At 28.7% G+C, this 16114-nt stretch overlaps 2 protein-coding genes across 2 annotated transcripts; one reads left to right on the top strand and one right to left on the bottom strand.

The window, feature by feature from the left end:
* The first annotated feature begins 7572 nt into the window (after window positions 1–7572).
* LOC7469333 (nitrile-specifier protein 5) lies at window positions 7573–9673 on the top strand. The gene is made up of 2 exons (XM_002321165.4): window positions 7573–7839; window positions 8344–9673. Exons 1-2 carry the CDS (start codon window positions 7804–7806, stop codon window positions 9301–9303), a joined length of 996 nt encoding a protein of 331 aa, XP_002321201.1. The 5' UTR covers window positions 7573–7803; the 3' UTR covers window positions 9304–9673.
* Window positions 9674–11465: 1792 nt separating this feature from the next.
* Window positions 11466–13471, bottom strand: LOC18105361 (S-adenosyl-L-methionine:benzoic acid/salicylic acid carboxyl methyltransferase 1). Its single transcript, XM_024585523.2, is given in 5 exon segments — window positions 11466–11956; window positions 12096–12350; window positions 12836–12859; window positions 12862–13242; window positions 13358–13471. Coding segments are annotated over 5 exon segments (1125 nt in total). The 5' UTR covers window positions 13463–13471; the 3' UTR covers window positions 11466–11596.
* Window positions 13472–16114: the final 2643 nt, after the last annotated feature.

Genomic DNA, 16114 nt, shown 5'->3' with positions numbered 1-16114 from the left:
ATTAGCCTCATATATATTAAGTGACTAATCAATTCTTGAATTCTACTAGATATAAAAATTAATCACATTTCATCTTATAATAAAAACACATGGAAGACTTCTTAGTTGTAAATGACATAATGAGATGATTATCAATCATAATCAATAGCATTACAAAATGCATGTTATCTCAACATGCACACCTTCTAACTATGCCTTTCAGATATCATGCACTCTAATGGGAGATCCATACAGACTTCTTTGGATAATTCTTTTAAGTTTTTTTGAAAAAAAACATAAACACAATAGAAACAATAATTTAAAATTTTTTTAGGAGTCCCAATGATCTCGTTAGACAATCTAGTGTCATTTAGGGTTTATGCAAAGATTACTTGAAAAAAAATTCTTTTTTATGAGGTTTAATCAACTTTTTCAGGCTAGGTTGTTGCAAGACACAAACCTTCTAATTATTCAGCATCTAACAATAATCTACACGAACCATCAGATTAGAAATCTTTTAAAACCCTTTTAGAAGAGACGGTTTGCTACGCCTTGAGTGTTAACTCTTTCTTTTCTCTACTTTGCCTATTTTTATAGGGTATCTAATGTATGTAAAGTATGTAGAGAAAAATATAAGGTATAATATTATATTTATAGAAAACGTTCATAACCTTGTTAATGGTAAAATATCATTTTGGCTATTGAAAATTATCATATATATTATTTCATAATAGTTTTAGAAATTTATACAATCATGATCCCTACTTGATTTTTCTATATCTAGAATAGTAATTCTTATATAAATTATATTCTAGTCCTTAATTTTTATAGCATATTTACAATGAAGTTTCACTTGATTAATCATCCAAATTTAATTTCTTAGCAATGACTCTAAATGTGTGTGACCTATTAGGTTCCTAATATGTTAGACCAAATATAAATCATAATTATAAATAAAATAGGATTAAATAAATTAAACAATTTAAATTATTATTAACTCAACAAATTTATTGATTTATATTTAGATATCAAGTATATTGTCTAACAACATGTCATGATTTCCTAAGTATTAGAAAGGTTATAAGTAGTTTGACTTAACTTTTTTATAATAAGTTTCTAAGTGTAATTATTATTCATTCATCAAGAATATTTTGATTTGAGTATTTGAGCATGAAGTGTGTTTACTTTTTTTAAATCATGTTTATTTTAAACAGCATAATCATTGGTTCTTTGAATAATATTTGAAATAATTTTTAAATCTTATTCCACCTTGTACAAGGATTTTAAAATTAATACTATTTGAGATCATGTGAAATATTTTTTCTAATTTATCTAAGGTAATAAATCCTCTCTTAATCACTCAAATACATTCATATAATTTATGTTATATCCAATATATGCTCATTTTTTACCCTTGATTAAATGTAATTAGGATAAAAAACATAGCATTTTCTATATAAAAATGACTTGGTAATCTCAAGTCTAAAGATCATTTGCATCATTGTCATATGAGTCTTTTCATAGACACAAATGATCTCTCCAAATAAATCTTCATGTGGGTTAGTTTAGTGTACATATCATTTGAAAAACACCTATATATTAATTCTAGGTATCTCTTATACCTCAACTTATGAAAACTATTTTTTTTCATAAAGAAAATAACATAATATATATCGATCTTAATAACTCTAATTAATGTCCAATTTTAATAGAGCATTAACCATAAACATTGAGGACTAATTCTTTGATGCAATAAGAATCCTTATAATTATAACTGCTTTATAATTTTCTTTGCAAAACATTTTGTTCCGAACTTTATCTTTACTCTAAACTCATTAATCAAACATAAATGAATATTAAAAATAAAAAATATCTTTATCAATGATAACTATGTTTTGCATGAATAAAGTTAGTGTCATCTGTAACTAACAAATTGGTACTCGTCATGTAGAAAGGTGTTCTTCACATCAAATTATTATAATGTCCTACCTATGTTCATATCTAAAGACAATAAGACTCAAAATGTATTGATTTTGGCTACAAATACAAATGTCTATATATAAACAGACTATAGATTTGATCGTAACCTTTCATCATTAGTTACAATAAGTTTTAATTATGCCATCAACTTTGTTATTTACTTTGTAAATTCATCGGTATTCAAATTATTTATTTTTTGGTCCATGATCAATAAGTTCCCATGTTTTTTTTTCTTGCAAGAATTTCATCTCCTCGTTCATAGTTGTTTTCCACATTAGGTCAACTAAGGTTGTTTATATATATATATATATATATATATATGATAGATTTGATATTGATAAATGATGGTTAAACATATATTGACTCTTGAGATATTTTACTATATTAGAAAGTTTAGGTTCATATATAGGTTTAGAAAGATCTTTGGTGTGATTATGTGGTAATTTCTAAATAAGTCACACACTAATTTAAGAAAATACTATCTAATCAATTAGTTTGGTATATCAATTATGATAGATTCTAACTTAAAAAATACATTTGTTAGAGTTACATCTTCAGCTTCTAGGTGTTCATTACCACTTTGACTAAATCTAATTCACTTTCCCCTTGATTGTTTGGTCTAGCATGTGAATCATCACTACTAGAATTTAAATTTATATCAAGAAAATCATAATCTAGAATCTGAATTTCCTTATGATACTCCCTTTAAAGTTCAAGCTTAAAGAAAAAAAAAATACATGGTGTCTTCATGAAAAACAACACTCCTTGTGATAAAAAAAATTTATCAAATTGAAGGATAATAACATTAGTGCAACTTTTTATGATTGACATACCTAAGAAAAAACCATCACAACACTTGAGTAGTCAACTTGTTGTGCTGGTGTTTATGAAGGTATACAAATGAGACACAATAAAAAGATATAGGGTGGTAAATGTTAAACTATTAGGGCACAAATTGTGTTAATGAGAGAGTGGAATGGTTTCCAACAATCAATAGAACTGAAAGGTTCTTTATTGATTAAATATATTGTTGATGCTTTTAGTTAGAGTTAATTGAAACAAATTATGATGGCTCTTTTCTAGTTTACAAACATCACATTAGAAACTATATATCTTCCTTTTCTTTTTCTTTTTTAAATAAAATACAAAATATGTTAATAGATAACCAAAAAAATTAATCATGCCTTAGATGTCGATATTCATGATTTAGTGTCGAGTCAATTAGAAAATTACCACATTAAGGTATTTTAATCCCATATATAAATCAAAATTTCTAGTAAAGTCAAATATCTTATAAGTCACTGTGTGCCTAGCCATCATTTATTATAATCAAAGTTGTTATTTATATATCAAATATCTATTATATCTATTACTAATAGTATGTATAAAGCCTTAACTACCCTAAGGTGTAAAGCATCTATGGATAAAAAGATGAAGTCCTTGCATAAAAATATAATATGGGAACTTGTCAATCCTCTATCATGAAAGAATTTAGATTGGTATTGATGGATTTACATAGTAAAATACAAGATTAATAGCATAATTAAATGCTTTAAAACAAGACATGATACAAAAAGGTTATACTTAAATCTATGAGATTGATTACATCGATTAAACTAACGTGGTTCAAGCATTATTATATCTAGCTATGAATTTAGTTGGTAATTATAACAATTTGATGTGAATAACATCTTTCTACATGGTGAATTATATGAAGAAGTCTATATGAATCTCCTACCAGGGTGCATGATACTTAAAAGGCATAATCAAAGGGTGAAAACATTATTGTATGGATTGAAATAATCTTTGAGAGCATGGTTAAAAAGGTTCACAAAATATATGATAGCTTTTGGCTATTATATGAACAATTCAAATCACATATTATTTCTGAAACAATAACATAGTAAGATTATTTCACTTATTATATATATATAAATGGTATGGTATGATGAATATAAAAAAGATGATCTTGAAGTAAGGAAGCTCAATAAGATTACTTGGCTAGAGAATTTGAAATAAAAAACCTAGTCTTTTGAAATATTTTTTTTAGAATCGAAGTATTTCAATGTTAGAAAATAATATTTTAGTCATGGAGAAAATTATTGACCTTTAGATCACATATTAATATTTTATGTATCTTGATGATAACAATTAAATGAAAATAGACTAATAATATGCTTGGTTGAGAATAAATTTAAACAGGTTTATATGAATATCATCAATAAGCATGAATAATTAAATGAAAAAAAATCAATCAATAAGTCCAAGATACTAAGTAAGTGCAGACTTAGTTCTTAATGATTTATTTTAGTGCAAATTATATAAATCTTTATATCTAACTTGATAGCAAAAATTAAAATAAATTCACACACTTCATATTGCATGCATTATAGGATTGATATGCATTTAGTCGGTTCTAGTTTCACTAGGCTTAATACTGCTAAAACTGGATTTTAAGTTGAACCGATCAACTGTTTGACCATACTAAGTAAACCGCTCGACCACTTATTCATCATGGATGAATACCTGAGAATCTGCATGAATCGGTCGATTGATTGACTTAACCAATATGAACTGGTCAACCATTTTAACTGTCAGAGGAACATTACACAGCTATAAAATGACTAGTTTTTGCTAGAAACATATTTATAGCTTGTCTAATTGCATAATTAAAAATAAAAATTAAATATATATAATATATAAGTTATTTTAAGAGCAAAAACCACTTCAAATCATCAAGCCTAAATTATACTTTTATTTGTGCATTAAACCTTTATATTCTTGCACAAGAGTATAAATTTCTACACTCACTACACTTAAACACCTTCATATATTCCAAATGTTATTGAGTAAGCTATAAATATATAAGCTTCAATTGCATTGCCTATTCTTTGAGAGTATTATTACATCTCAAACAATTGTAATCCTTCAAGAGTTTAAGTGAAAAACTCTTGGTCAATGGTGAGGTACATCATTTAGGGGAAAAATCTTGAATATAATATTTTTTTTCAAGTGATGAAAAAGGGTTTGGTGAGGATTCATCAAGGACATTGTAATCTTTGGCTTGAATTAGTAAAGAATACAATACTTGAGACAAGTTTGGTGTTTGAGGTGTGAATGTAGGTTTACCGAACTACATTAAAAACCGAGTTTACAATTTCTATTCCTATACTCTTTACTTTAACCACTTTAATTATATTGTTATTGATTGTGTTAATTATGTTTAATTGAGTTAATTGCAATAATCGTTATTATTAGTGAACCACATAATTCACCCCTTAGGTGGTGTTATTGTTGCCTTATTCCTAAAACAATAATTGGTATTAGAACTTACCTCTCATTTATATAAGTTTACTTAGATTTTAAGTAAAATGATAACCACTAGTTTTAATATTTAAAATGAAGGATTATCAACCTCGAGGTCACCTCACAAGCCTACTAAGATTAAAAATAATATAATGGTTCCTAAACCTAGAAGTAAGTATACCAATGGTGATAAGAAATTATTATTTATGAATGCTGAATACTTTATATTGTTCATTGAGTAGAAGTCAATTCAATAGGATCACATCATGCAAAAATACTAGAGATATATGATATCTATTAGAGATAACACATGAAGGAATGAATCAAGTAAAATAATAATAAAACAATGACATATTTTTTTAAGTTTAATCTCTTTCTCTCATTAGGATTGTTCTTCTTTCTTGATTATAAAATCTTTTTTTTTCTAGTTGAATGAAATTAAATGAAAGGAATGACACATACAATGTATTTTTTTTTAAGGAAAGACCATATCAAAAATTAACAAGAAACAAAAATTCAGTGATGTTTGACATAACTTCTGCTTCTATTTCTAGTTGTTTTTCAAAAGTATTTTTGAATTTTCAAAAACATATTAAATTAATAGTTTTTTAGAGTTTTCTAAACATTTTAATGTGTTGATATAAAAAATAAAAAAAATCTAAAAAAAATTATTTTAATATGTTTTCAAATAAAAAACAATCCCAAAACACCTTAGTAAGAACAAACAAATCAGCCTAGAAAAAAAAAATTAAAATACTGTTGATGAAAAAATAAATTAAAATGACATTTTTTCCCTCCTTATGGGATAAATTGTTTTAGGCAATAGCTGAGGAGTAATGGATGTCTTTTGGAAACCATATAAGATTCCCTTTTTTGCTTGATTGAATTAAAAATAATAAAACTTCAATATTCAAATAAAAAATTAATGATATTCATTAAATATATTAAATAAGTGTTGTTTTAATGGTAAAGTTTAAGTATACTACTGACATTGAATTTTATATATAAAAAATAAAATTAGTTTAATTTATAAAATGAATCTTAAGAAATATCTTATAAATAAATTAGTAGCGCACTCTTAATGTAAATATAGTTTTTTATCAGTAAGTTTATAATATACGGCCAAGGATCATCCATTATATATATATATATATATATATATATATATATATATATATATATATATATTTTATGAGCTGTCCAAGACAATCCTCCACCAGATAATCGCAGGATATCTACAACAACTCACTCCTTATCTAACCAATTCTCCGTCCCGGTTGTAACTGTTTTTTATTTAAAAGAAAAGAAAATAAATACAAGCAATTTTAATGTGTTTTTTACATAAAAAAAATTAAAATGTAAATAAAAAATCCTATATAAATATCTAATTAAATAAATTAATAATTATCTATATAAATAAATGAAATTTTTTTTGTTAATAATGGTAAAAAAATTTAAAAATAAATATAAATCAAAATATTTAATCATATAAAATAAAAAATTTACCTAATTATATTTACTTATTTTTCTGAATTGCTATTAAAGTAGCTATGATCCTATTTATTTTTGCGTTTCAAAAGCGTTTTTAAAAAGAATTGAAATTTTTTTATTTTTTTTGCTTTCAATTAATATATTTTTAGTATTTTCAGATCATTTTGATGCGCTGATGTAAAAGGTAATTTTTTAAAAATAAAAAAACATCATTTTGATGCATTTTCAAGTGAAAAACACTCTAAAAAACAACCGCAATCACACTCGCAGAAATATTCTATTATACAAAATAAAAATCTTGTATATTTACTTATTTTGTTTATTTGTTCAAACACAAGTTTTTCTATTCAAATAATATATTATTATTTGGAGATTGAGCTTCTGACTCCTATTCATTATCACTAACTTAGGCTTAGCTGGAGCGTCTAATTACTTTTAATGGTCTTTGTCAAGAAGCAAGCTACCTCCCTCAATCGAAGTCACTCCAGTTATTGCTAGCCCGGGCTTTTATTATGATTATTGCACAGATCACATCGATAAAAACAAATAAAATTAATTAAATAAATTCATACTAAAAATAATATATTATTATTTTAATTAGTTTTGTTTTTAATTTATTTCTATTTAAAATTGTAGTTGTGGTTAGAATTCAAAAGTAATTTTTATATTAAAATATATTAAAATAAAATTTTTAATATCAATATATTAAAATAATCTAAAACATAAAAAATAATAATTAATTTTTAACAAATTATTTTTTAAAAACAATTTAAGGACAGGGCCGAGGGTAGCAGAACGGCACGTCCCTTGCCACTGAGAAGGAATCTTGTAATTTAATATTGTATCAGAAAAATGGGGACTCAACATTACCCTCGAGGATGCATGAATATCCGATCCAGTCCAGGAGACGCAGTTTGGTAAATACAAACGAAAGCTAAGTGTATATACGTAGTTGTCACCAAGAAGACCGCACATTGTTGCTAGCCTCCATAAATTTAAGGTGATTTGCCCATCGAAAAACATCAAGAGTTTCACCCGACACACTCGATGGCTGTGGTGGGAGTGGGAGGCAAATGGGTCAAGGTAATCAGTTCTTTTTTACTTCTCTTTTACTTGCTTTCCAAAGTTTCAAACTATTAAAAAAAAAAATCTTTAGTTATAGTTTTGGTGTGTTAATTTCTTGGTCCCAAATAATTTGAATTAAATTAGTCTGTTTCATCAGCTGTGATATGTGGTGAATTCTTTCTTGTTTCTTCTCCAACCCCTTGATTGATTAATAAATATTACTCTTTTATTATATATCTCTGTCATCATAATTGATAATGGTGATTTTTGTATTTTGTTTCAATTGTAAGAGTTATCTTCGCACCAGTTTAAGCATCAACAGTAGTATTTGTTTCTGAAGTGTAGAAGTAGGTAATGGTAATTCGACCCTTTGTGTTTTAGGGTTGAATCTATTTTAGTTGTGATTGTGTAACTGAATCTGATTGCAATTGTCAATAGGTAGAACAAAACTAGGAAATCCCATGAATCTCAAGCTATCACCAACTCTAATATAATTGGATTTTGTTGAAATTTGTGTATCAGCTTAACCAGAAAGGAACGGGGCTTGGAGCCAGGAGTTCACATGCCATAACCCTAGTTGGACACGAGGCCTATGCTTTTGGCGGCGAGTTTGCACCTCGTGTCCCTGTTGACAACAAACTTCATGTCTTTAATCTCCAGACTCTAACTTGGTCCGTGGCTGATGGAACCGGAGATATCCCTCCACCACGTGTTGGAGTCACAATGGCCACCGTTGGCAAAACCATCTATGTGTTTGGTGGCAGGGATGCCACACATAAGGAGCTCAATGAGCTTTATTCTTTTGACACCTCTACTAATCAGTGGACTCTACTATCAAATGGTGATGCTGGGCCCCCTCACCGGAGCTACCATTCAACTGCATCCGATGACAGACACGTGTACATCTTTGGTGGCTGTGGTGTTGCTGGCCGGCTTAATGATCTGTGGGAGTATGATGTGATTGAAAAGAAGTGGGTCAAGTATCCCACACCAGGTGACAATTGCAAGGGCAGAGGTGGGACTGGGCTTGCTGTGGCTCAGGGAAAGATATGGGTTGTTTACGGTTTTTCCGGGGTGGAGATGAATGATGTGCATTGCTTTGATCCGATCCAGGGAACCTGGACTCAAGTCGACACGAGCGGGGAAAAACCATCGGCTCGAAGTGTGTTTTCTACGGTCGGGATTGGGAAATACATAATCATATCTGGTGGAGAAGTAGACCCTAGTGACTTGGGCCACCTTGGTGCTGGAAAATTTGCAAGTGAGGCATATGCATTGGACACTGATACTCTAACCTGGAAGAGGTTGAATGATGGGCTGGGTTCCGATGATCATCCGGGGCCTCGCGGTTGGTGTGCTTTTGCTGGCGGTTGCCTAAACGGCAACCAGGGGCTCTTGGTGTGCGGCGGAAACTCCCCTAGTAATGACCGGCTTGACGACATTTTCTTTTTCACTCCTTGTGTGGATGCAATTGGAAGTTGATGTCTGGGAATGATCATGTGTTAATGTGTGCTGTTTCTATGGAATGAGTTTTGATTTCCTATGGTGGTGAACGAGAGAAATGATCTTTGAAACTGCATAAGGTTTCCTGTGTATATTTTGATATTGTTATGTTGAGTTTGTTAATCAGTAGAGATGCATCAATCCATCTCGTACATCAACGTTTGATCTGCAAAATACTGTCAGCTCTTTTGGGACTTAGGCAGGTATGTATTGTCAATTTAATGCGTCTTTTTAGTTGTTTCAAGTGCATGTTTAATGATATAGTTATCCTTTGAGTCTCTGGAGTTATTTTTATACATGTATTGAAAGTATTGTAATGTAAATCAAATGCACAGGGCTTTTCTTGTGATATGAGAGTTGTTTTTCACCATGTTTTCCTTCTCACCTACTCCATTTTCTTTCAATAAAATGGTATCGTTTAAGAGATTAGTTAGAGCATATTTGTTGAATAAAGGGAGAAAGAAATCGCAAAGGCAATAAATCCAGGAGTGAGTGGATGGAGAGGCGAAATAAAAAACAAGAGATGCAAGGTATGAAGTCTAAAGAACAGAAGTTTAGGAGAGAGTTTTAGTGGAAGTTGACAAATCCTCTCATAAAAGAGACAGGACAAAAAAGATTACATATGAAAAAGAGGATAGAGAAGTTCTTAGAGGAGTGGAAAATAGCAGATGAGTCATGATAGTGAAGAGTTGACTATGTATAAGAGTTAAATTTTGAAATAATAATAATAATAATACAACTCTACCACGAATACTAAATATATATATTCTAACTTGTAATATACATAAGATTAAAGTCTTAATATGTATATTAATAATAAAAATAATAATACTTAAATAAAAACAAGTAAGGGTATATATTTATTAAAATACTTTAAAAGATAGAAACTTTTATTGTTATAAATGATGAATCATTTGTATCTAAAGCTTTATTAATTCTTACTTGTGCAACTAAGATGTTTGCAATATGTCTGTCAAGATTCTAACAACATCTTGGTTTAGATACACATCTAAACAAGGTTTTTGTTTTTCTACAAGGTTTTTGAATTAAAGATTATGTAACTTAAATATCCATCGACAAGATGAATCTAAGCTCTAAATTTAGAAAAAAAAATCAAAGTATAAAAACCTTGTAGAAAAACACTAAAAATAAAGTGAGAAAAAGTGTTGAAAAATATAAAAAAATCAAGTTTGAAAATCTTCATTTAACCCCCTTTTATATTTAAAGATGATGTAACTTCACTTCTGCTGAAAAAACAAGAAAGCAAATATTGATGCCATTAGTAATAAAGGTTTCTGTGTGTGTGTGTGTGTGTGTGAGTGAATCTTACTTATTGTTGCCCCTTTTATCTACGTCAAATAATATACTAAATTGTTTTTTTTTTTTTTTTTTTATTGTCTAGGTAATAGATTTTAAATTTTAAGTCGAAGAATCACGAGGCTAGGTTTTATACGTTGAATATGGTTACATTTTGGTTTAGATGCGATATAGTGTTTGGTTACTATTTTAAAATAAAAAAAATAAAAATAAAAGAGACATTTCTCTTCGAACTTTCTATTTTAAAAATATAAAAATTTAATCCAAAAATATTAGAGAGGTAATTTTATTTTATGTTTCTTATCTTTATTTTTTTAACTAAACATATTTATATATATATTTTTTTTTCTCAGTACACTAACCAAACACAACTTTAAGTATGATTTGGTTACAACGGAGACAAAAATCTTAATCTCATAGGTAATTTTTAATCAATTTTTCATCTCTTTGAAAATGAGAGATCGATTGGGATGAAGACAAAACGAAGTAATTTTTTTTAAAATTATCCTTTCAAATATTTTATAATTTCAATTTTTTTTTTATTTTATTAATTTTCAAATACATGTTATCTCTCACACACATACTAATTTTTTAAAAATACTTTTAAAAATGTAATTGTATTAAAAGTTTGTTTTTTTCATTTCATCAAGTTAATATGAAAAGGTAAATATCTCAAAATAAACAATAAATTATTTTATACAATTTAATAATTTGCAACAAATAAAAATGAATGAATTAGAGTAAACAATTTTTTTCTATAAATTGAATAAAATTAATTAACTAATTGAATAGTGATTCTTACTATATTTTTTTTTATAAAAAAGTATAAAAAGAAACATTTTTATTGAAACGAGTGAGTTTTTTAACATAAGAATATTATTATTGAAAAGTTAATATAATAATTAAAACCGAGAGAGTCGTAATCCGATGACAACTGAGAAATCCAAGGAAGGATTCATGCCTTAGCCATGGAAACTACATGATTGTTGTATTCACCATTGACTGTTTCCATGTACTCTCCTATCTTGATCGAAAATCTTTGGAACAAAACATCAACGATTTCGTCTCCAAAATGCCTTGCCAGTATGGACTCCATAATAGCTCTCATTCTCTTTGCTACGAACTTGCCTTTCGTATACTTATCCATCGTATCTCTGTAACGATCGTCGATGCTTGCATCCCAACTTACATGGAAGGATTCAAGCCGTTTGATGGTAAACGATCCTTCTGCTTGAATCACATCTCTTACTTCTTCAGCTAACGCTCCATAGAATGGAATATTGAAGGAGTCCAGCTTCGATTCTTCGATCAATCCCTGCATGCACATGCAGGCACCAAGTCAAAAAATCAGCAAAAGGGAGACATTAATTTAGTATTTATAAGTGCCTCTACACTTATTAGTCTATGATTTAACAACATTGATCTTGTCCTTTGTGATTTACGAGCGTGGTTACCTCTAATACCATGTCATTCAGCATCATCCCAAAAAATTCCCAGATGGTGGGGCTGTGTTTTACAGAAGAATCATTGTTCTCATCTCTTCCATAGATGGTAAGCACCATACAACCTCCAGGAATCATCTCTTCTGATCGGGATCTTAAAAATGCTGTGAAGTCTTTCTCAAACTGATTCAAGTATGCTTTGTGGACACCAGGAGGGCTTGTCTTTGCCAGGTAAATGTTCCCTTTGTTCAGTGGAATTCTCGGAACCTGGTAGAGCAAGCACAATTTATGCAATGTTTGAACAGAAAATGCACTGCACTAAACTTAATTTGGCATTTATTAGCATGTCCAAAAACCAATGGATTCCAGATTTCCCTGTGAGAAAGAAATGCAGAGTGGATGGGTTGGGCACGTAACACACTAAATGGGATAGATCTAGCTAAGGTACAGCTTGAGCATTTGCTTGTGAGAAACTGAACTTACATGTGATGCCATTGATGCATGTATTAAAATAGCTTTAGTTTTTGTGTTAAAAACAGAAAGGAACATGGTCTGTTTTTCAGACAGCTGGGAGCCAGCGTTTTCTGGAATCAAAATCAGTTTTTTGATGCTTGAAAATTCGGATCAAGCTGAACAATCTTTCGTGTATAATTTGGTGAGATGAAATGTCAGTTAGCACAAAATAAATTAAATGTCATGTTTGCATAATTCTATTCTACTAACTACTTGTAAGCTATAGCTGAATGGTTGACCTCAGAGAACCAGTGGAGACTATATAAGAAGAATGAACGAAGTGAAGGGAACGAGCTGGAAAAAGCCTCCCATAGAAATTTCCAGGCATGGCAGCTATGAAACAAGGCCCAAACTTGCCACCCATCTCTTCCTCAAGTTTCTTATGAAAACCTGGCAATGACCTGAAGATGGAGTTGAAATCATTCCCTGGAAGATCATTCAAGAACACCTGCAAAATCGGAGGCTTCCGATTCAACTTGCGGCATGTTTCATCAATGGCCTCTATGACCTCCCATATTGGCAGGAAAGTGTTTGGTCCTGAAGAGCACCCCATGTCTGCCATTGTTATGCACTCTGGGAAACTCTTGCTGTACAGCTGCACAATTGTTTCTTGTAGAATGGGCTTTGCCTTTAACATCACCTTCTTCTGTTGAAAAAACAAGAAAGCAAAGATTAATGCCATTAGTACTGTTTCTACAAAATAACTTAGGCTTTAGAGGAAAATCTGATTTCCATGATTAAGATACAAACAGAGAGATCACCTGAAGTAATGAGTTATTGGAATAGCTATTGTCTCCATCTCCTCCGTTCATGTGGAGGACCTGGTGGAGTTGAAGATCTCTAACAGGGTATTTCTCAACCTCCATACCTGTTGTTTGGCAATCTGACTTATTTTGGCCCTTTTATCATCATAAAATAATTTATTGAATTTTTTTTTTGTCGAGGTAATTGATTTTAAATTTGAAGTCAAACAAAAAAATAATGCATTGAATACGGTTACTTTTTGGTTTGGACGCGAGACAAGCCATCTTTGTATTAAGGGTTTTTTTTATATGTATAATTTTTTTAAAATTATTATTCTTTTTAAAAAATAAATTAATTTTTTAAAAATATTTTTAAATAATTTTAGTATATACTTTTAAAAAATATATTATATCACAATACCAAACACAAGTAAATTACTTGAGATATAAAGTTTTTTTTACCTTTTATATATTATTATCAAACTTGAACAATAAATAAATATTACTAGATAATTGCAGATGTTATGTTGCGAATTCAATTAAATTTTGTTGAACAAAAAAAAATATATTTAGATGTCAACATATTTTCTAGCAAAAACAAATACGTGTAGGTTGACTCAATGTGACATAGTCAACTTTGCACGTTAAAAAACAACCTTAATGATCGATAAAAATATAGCATGACTAAAAAAAATCAAGACGATATTGTTTTTTATATAAAGACGACAATATATTAGATCAATTTAGATTTACTCGGATCAACTCAGGTTAACTTGTCAAATCTTTAACATAGGTCATGAGACTCTAGTAACCCGATAGAAAGAAAGAAAAATCATTAAACCTAATTTCCAATCAACCCAATATTGAAGGATGACATTAAAAACAAAATTTAATTAGAAAAATGAGTCGAGTTAACCCGAGTAAGGTTGCGAAAACTTAATCATGAGACCGGGATAACCACATAGAAAGAAAGTTGAAACAAATTATGAAGCTCAATTCCCAATCAATCTAATGTTGAAGGATGAATAAAAGATGAAAGTTGAAAGTTGAAAAATAAATAAATTAAAATCAAGCTAACCCACAACCTGAGTCATGAAATCATGATAACCCCATAAAACAATTATGAAGCACAATCCTCAATCAACTCAATGTTAAAGAATTAAATTGAAAAAAAAATCAATTAAGAAAAACAAAAAAAAATATCCCGAGTCAACCCGGGTTAACTTGTCAAACTCAAATCATGAGACTAAGATAACTCTATAGAAAGAAAAAAAATTATAAAGTCAAATTCTCAATCAATCCAATGCTAAATGTTGGAATTGAAAAAAAAATCAATTAGAAAAGGGACAAAAAAAAACCTGGACCAACCTAGCTAACCTGCAAAACTTGCGATCCAGGTCATGAGACCATGATAACCCCATTGAAAGCAAAAAAAAAAAAATATAAAGTCAAATTATCAATCAACACAATGTTGATGGATGAAGTTAAGAAAAAAAATCAATTAAAAAAAGAACAAAAAAAGTTAGCCGAGTCAACTTGTGTTAATCTACCAAACTCGAGTCATAAGACTAACATAACTCAATAGAAAATAAATCAAAACAAATTATGAAGTTCAATACTTATTAAACCTAACGTTAAAGGATGAATTTGCAAAAAAAAAATAATAAAAAAGAAACATTAAATACCAAATTGTAGAAGGCCAAATTATTTCTTTGTTCGCTACTACAGTGAAAATGCCAAGGCTTTTTAGCTAACCTTGAGGATCAAATTGTAAAAGGCCAAAGCATTTCATTGTTCATCGCTATAATAAAATGTCAAGGTCTTTTAGTACATGTTAATAATAATTATTAAATGGATGTGGTGTAAATTTAATCCTTCTATTTTAAATAAAATTATAACTTAATACCTTTATTTTTATAATCAATATTGTACTTCATTGACTTCTTTTATTGCATGATGCTTTTAATTTACTAACAAATGCCAAAAATGCTTTTAGTTCATTGTCTCATTAGCAACATGGTTTCATAGTGTTGTATTCTCTAATGGTACGGGACAATAGTATCAAGTACAAAAATCGTTTTAAATAAAAATTTTTTTCTAAAAAAAATTGTATACATGAGATTTTTCGACATGTTTTTGTAATTAAAAAAATTCTAATGAAAATAAAATTTTTTATGCATACATGTAATCAAATAAATTGAGAAAATGTGTTAATAAATGAAAATAAAAACAATAACAAAAAATAAAACATGAAAAATCAAGAGACATGTATAGATCAAGATATTCAATCTTGCAAAACGGGGCATTTGTCCTATTGTGTTTGCTAAATTTATTAATTAAAATAAATTTTTTATTCAGTTAAACGATAATAGAAATAGACACACCCATTAAATTCATTGAATAAAAAATAATTTTATGTAAGGCTACACATATTAGAAATAGCATTTGAAAATAAATATTTTTTATTTTAAAAAATAAAGTTCATCTATAAAAAAGATTAAAAAAATTATAGATAAATAAAAAAATCTCTTAAGAAATTAAACGCATACAAAATAACAAAAAATATACATCATTTAAAAGAGATTTTATAAACAAAACTAAAAGAAAGAAGAAATATTAATCTAAATATAAATAAAAAATAATAATTTTGAAAAAAAAACATATAAAAAAGCATTAATTTTTTAAAAAAGAAAAAAATAATTTAGAAAAACAAGAAAAGGCTAGGCGCTGCTCGACTTGGCAAGCTAGACTAGCCCCCCTAACTTATTTCATTAA

The sequence above is a fragment of the Populus trichocarpa genome, chromosome 14 (genome assembly GCF_000002775.5).
Source record: "Populus trichocarpa isolate Nisqually-1 chromosome 14, P.trichocarpa_v4.1, whole genome shotgun sequence".
Classification (NCBI taxonomy): domain Eukaryota; kingdom Viridiplantae; phylum Streptophyta; class Magnoliopsida; order Malpighiales; family Salicaceae; genus Populus; species Populus trichocarpa.
The sequence above is the reverse complement of the archived record's forward strand: the minus strand, read 5'-3'. Positions and strand labels throughout refer to the sequence as shown.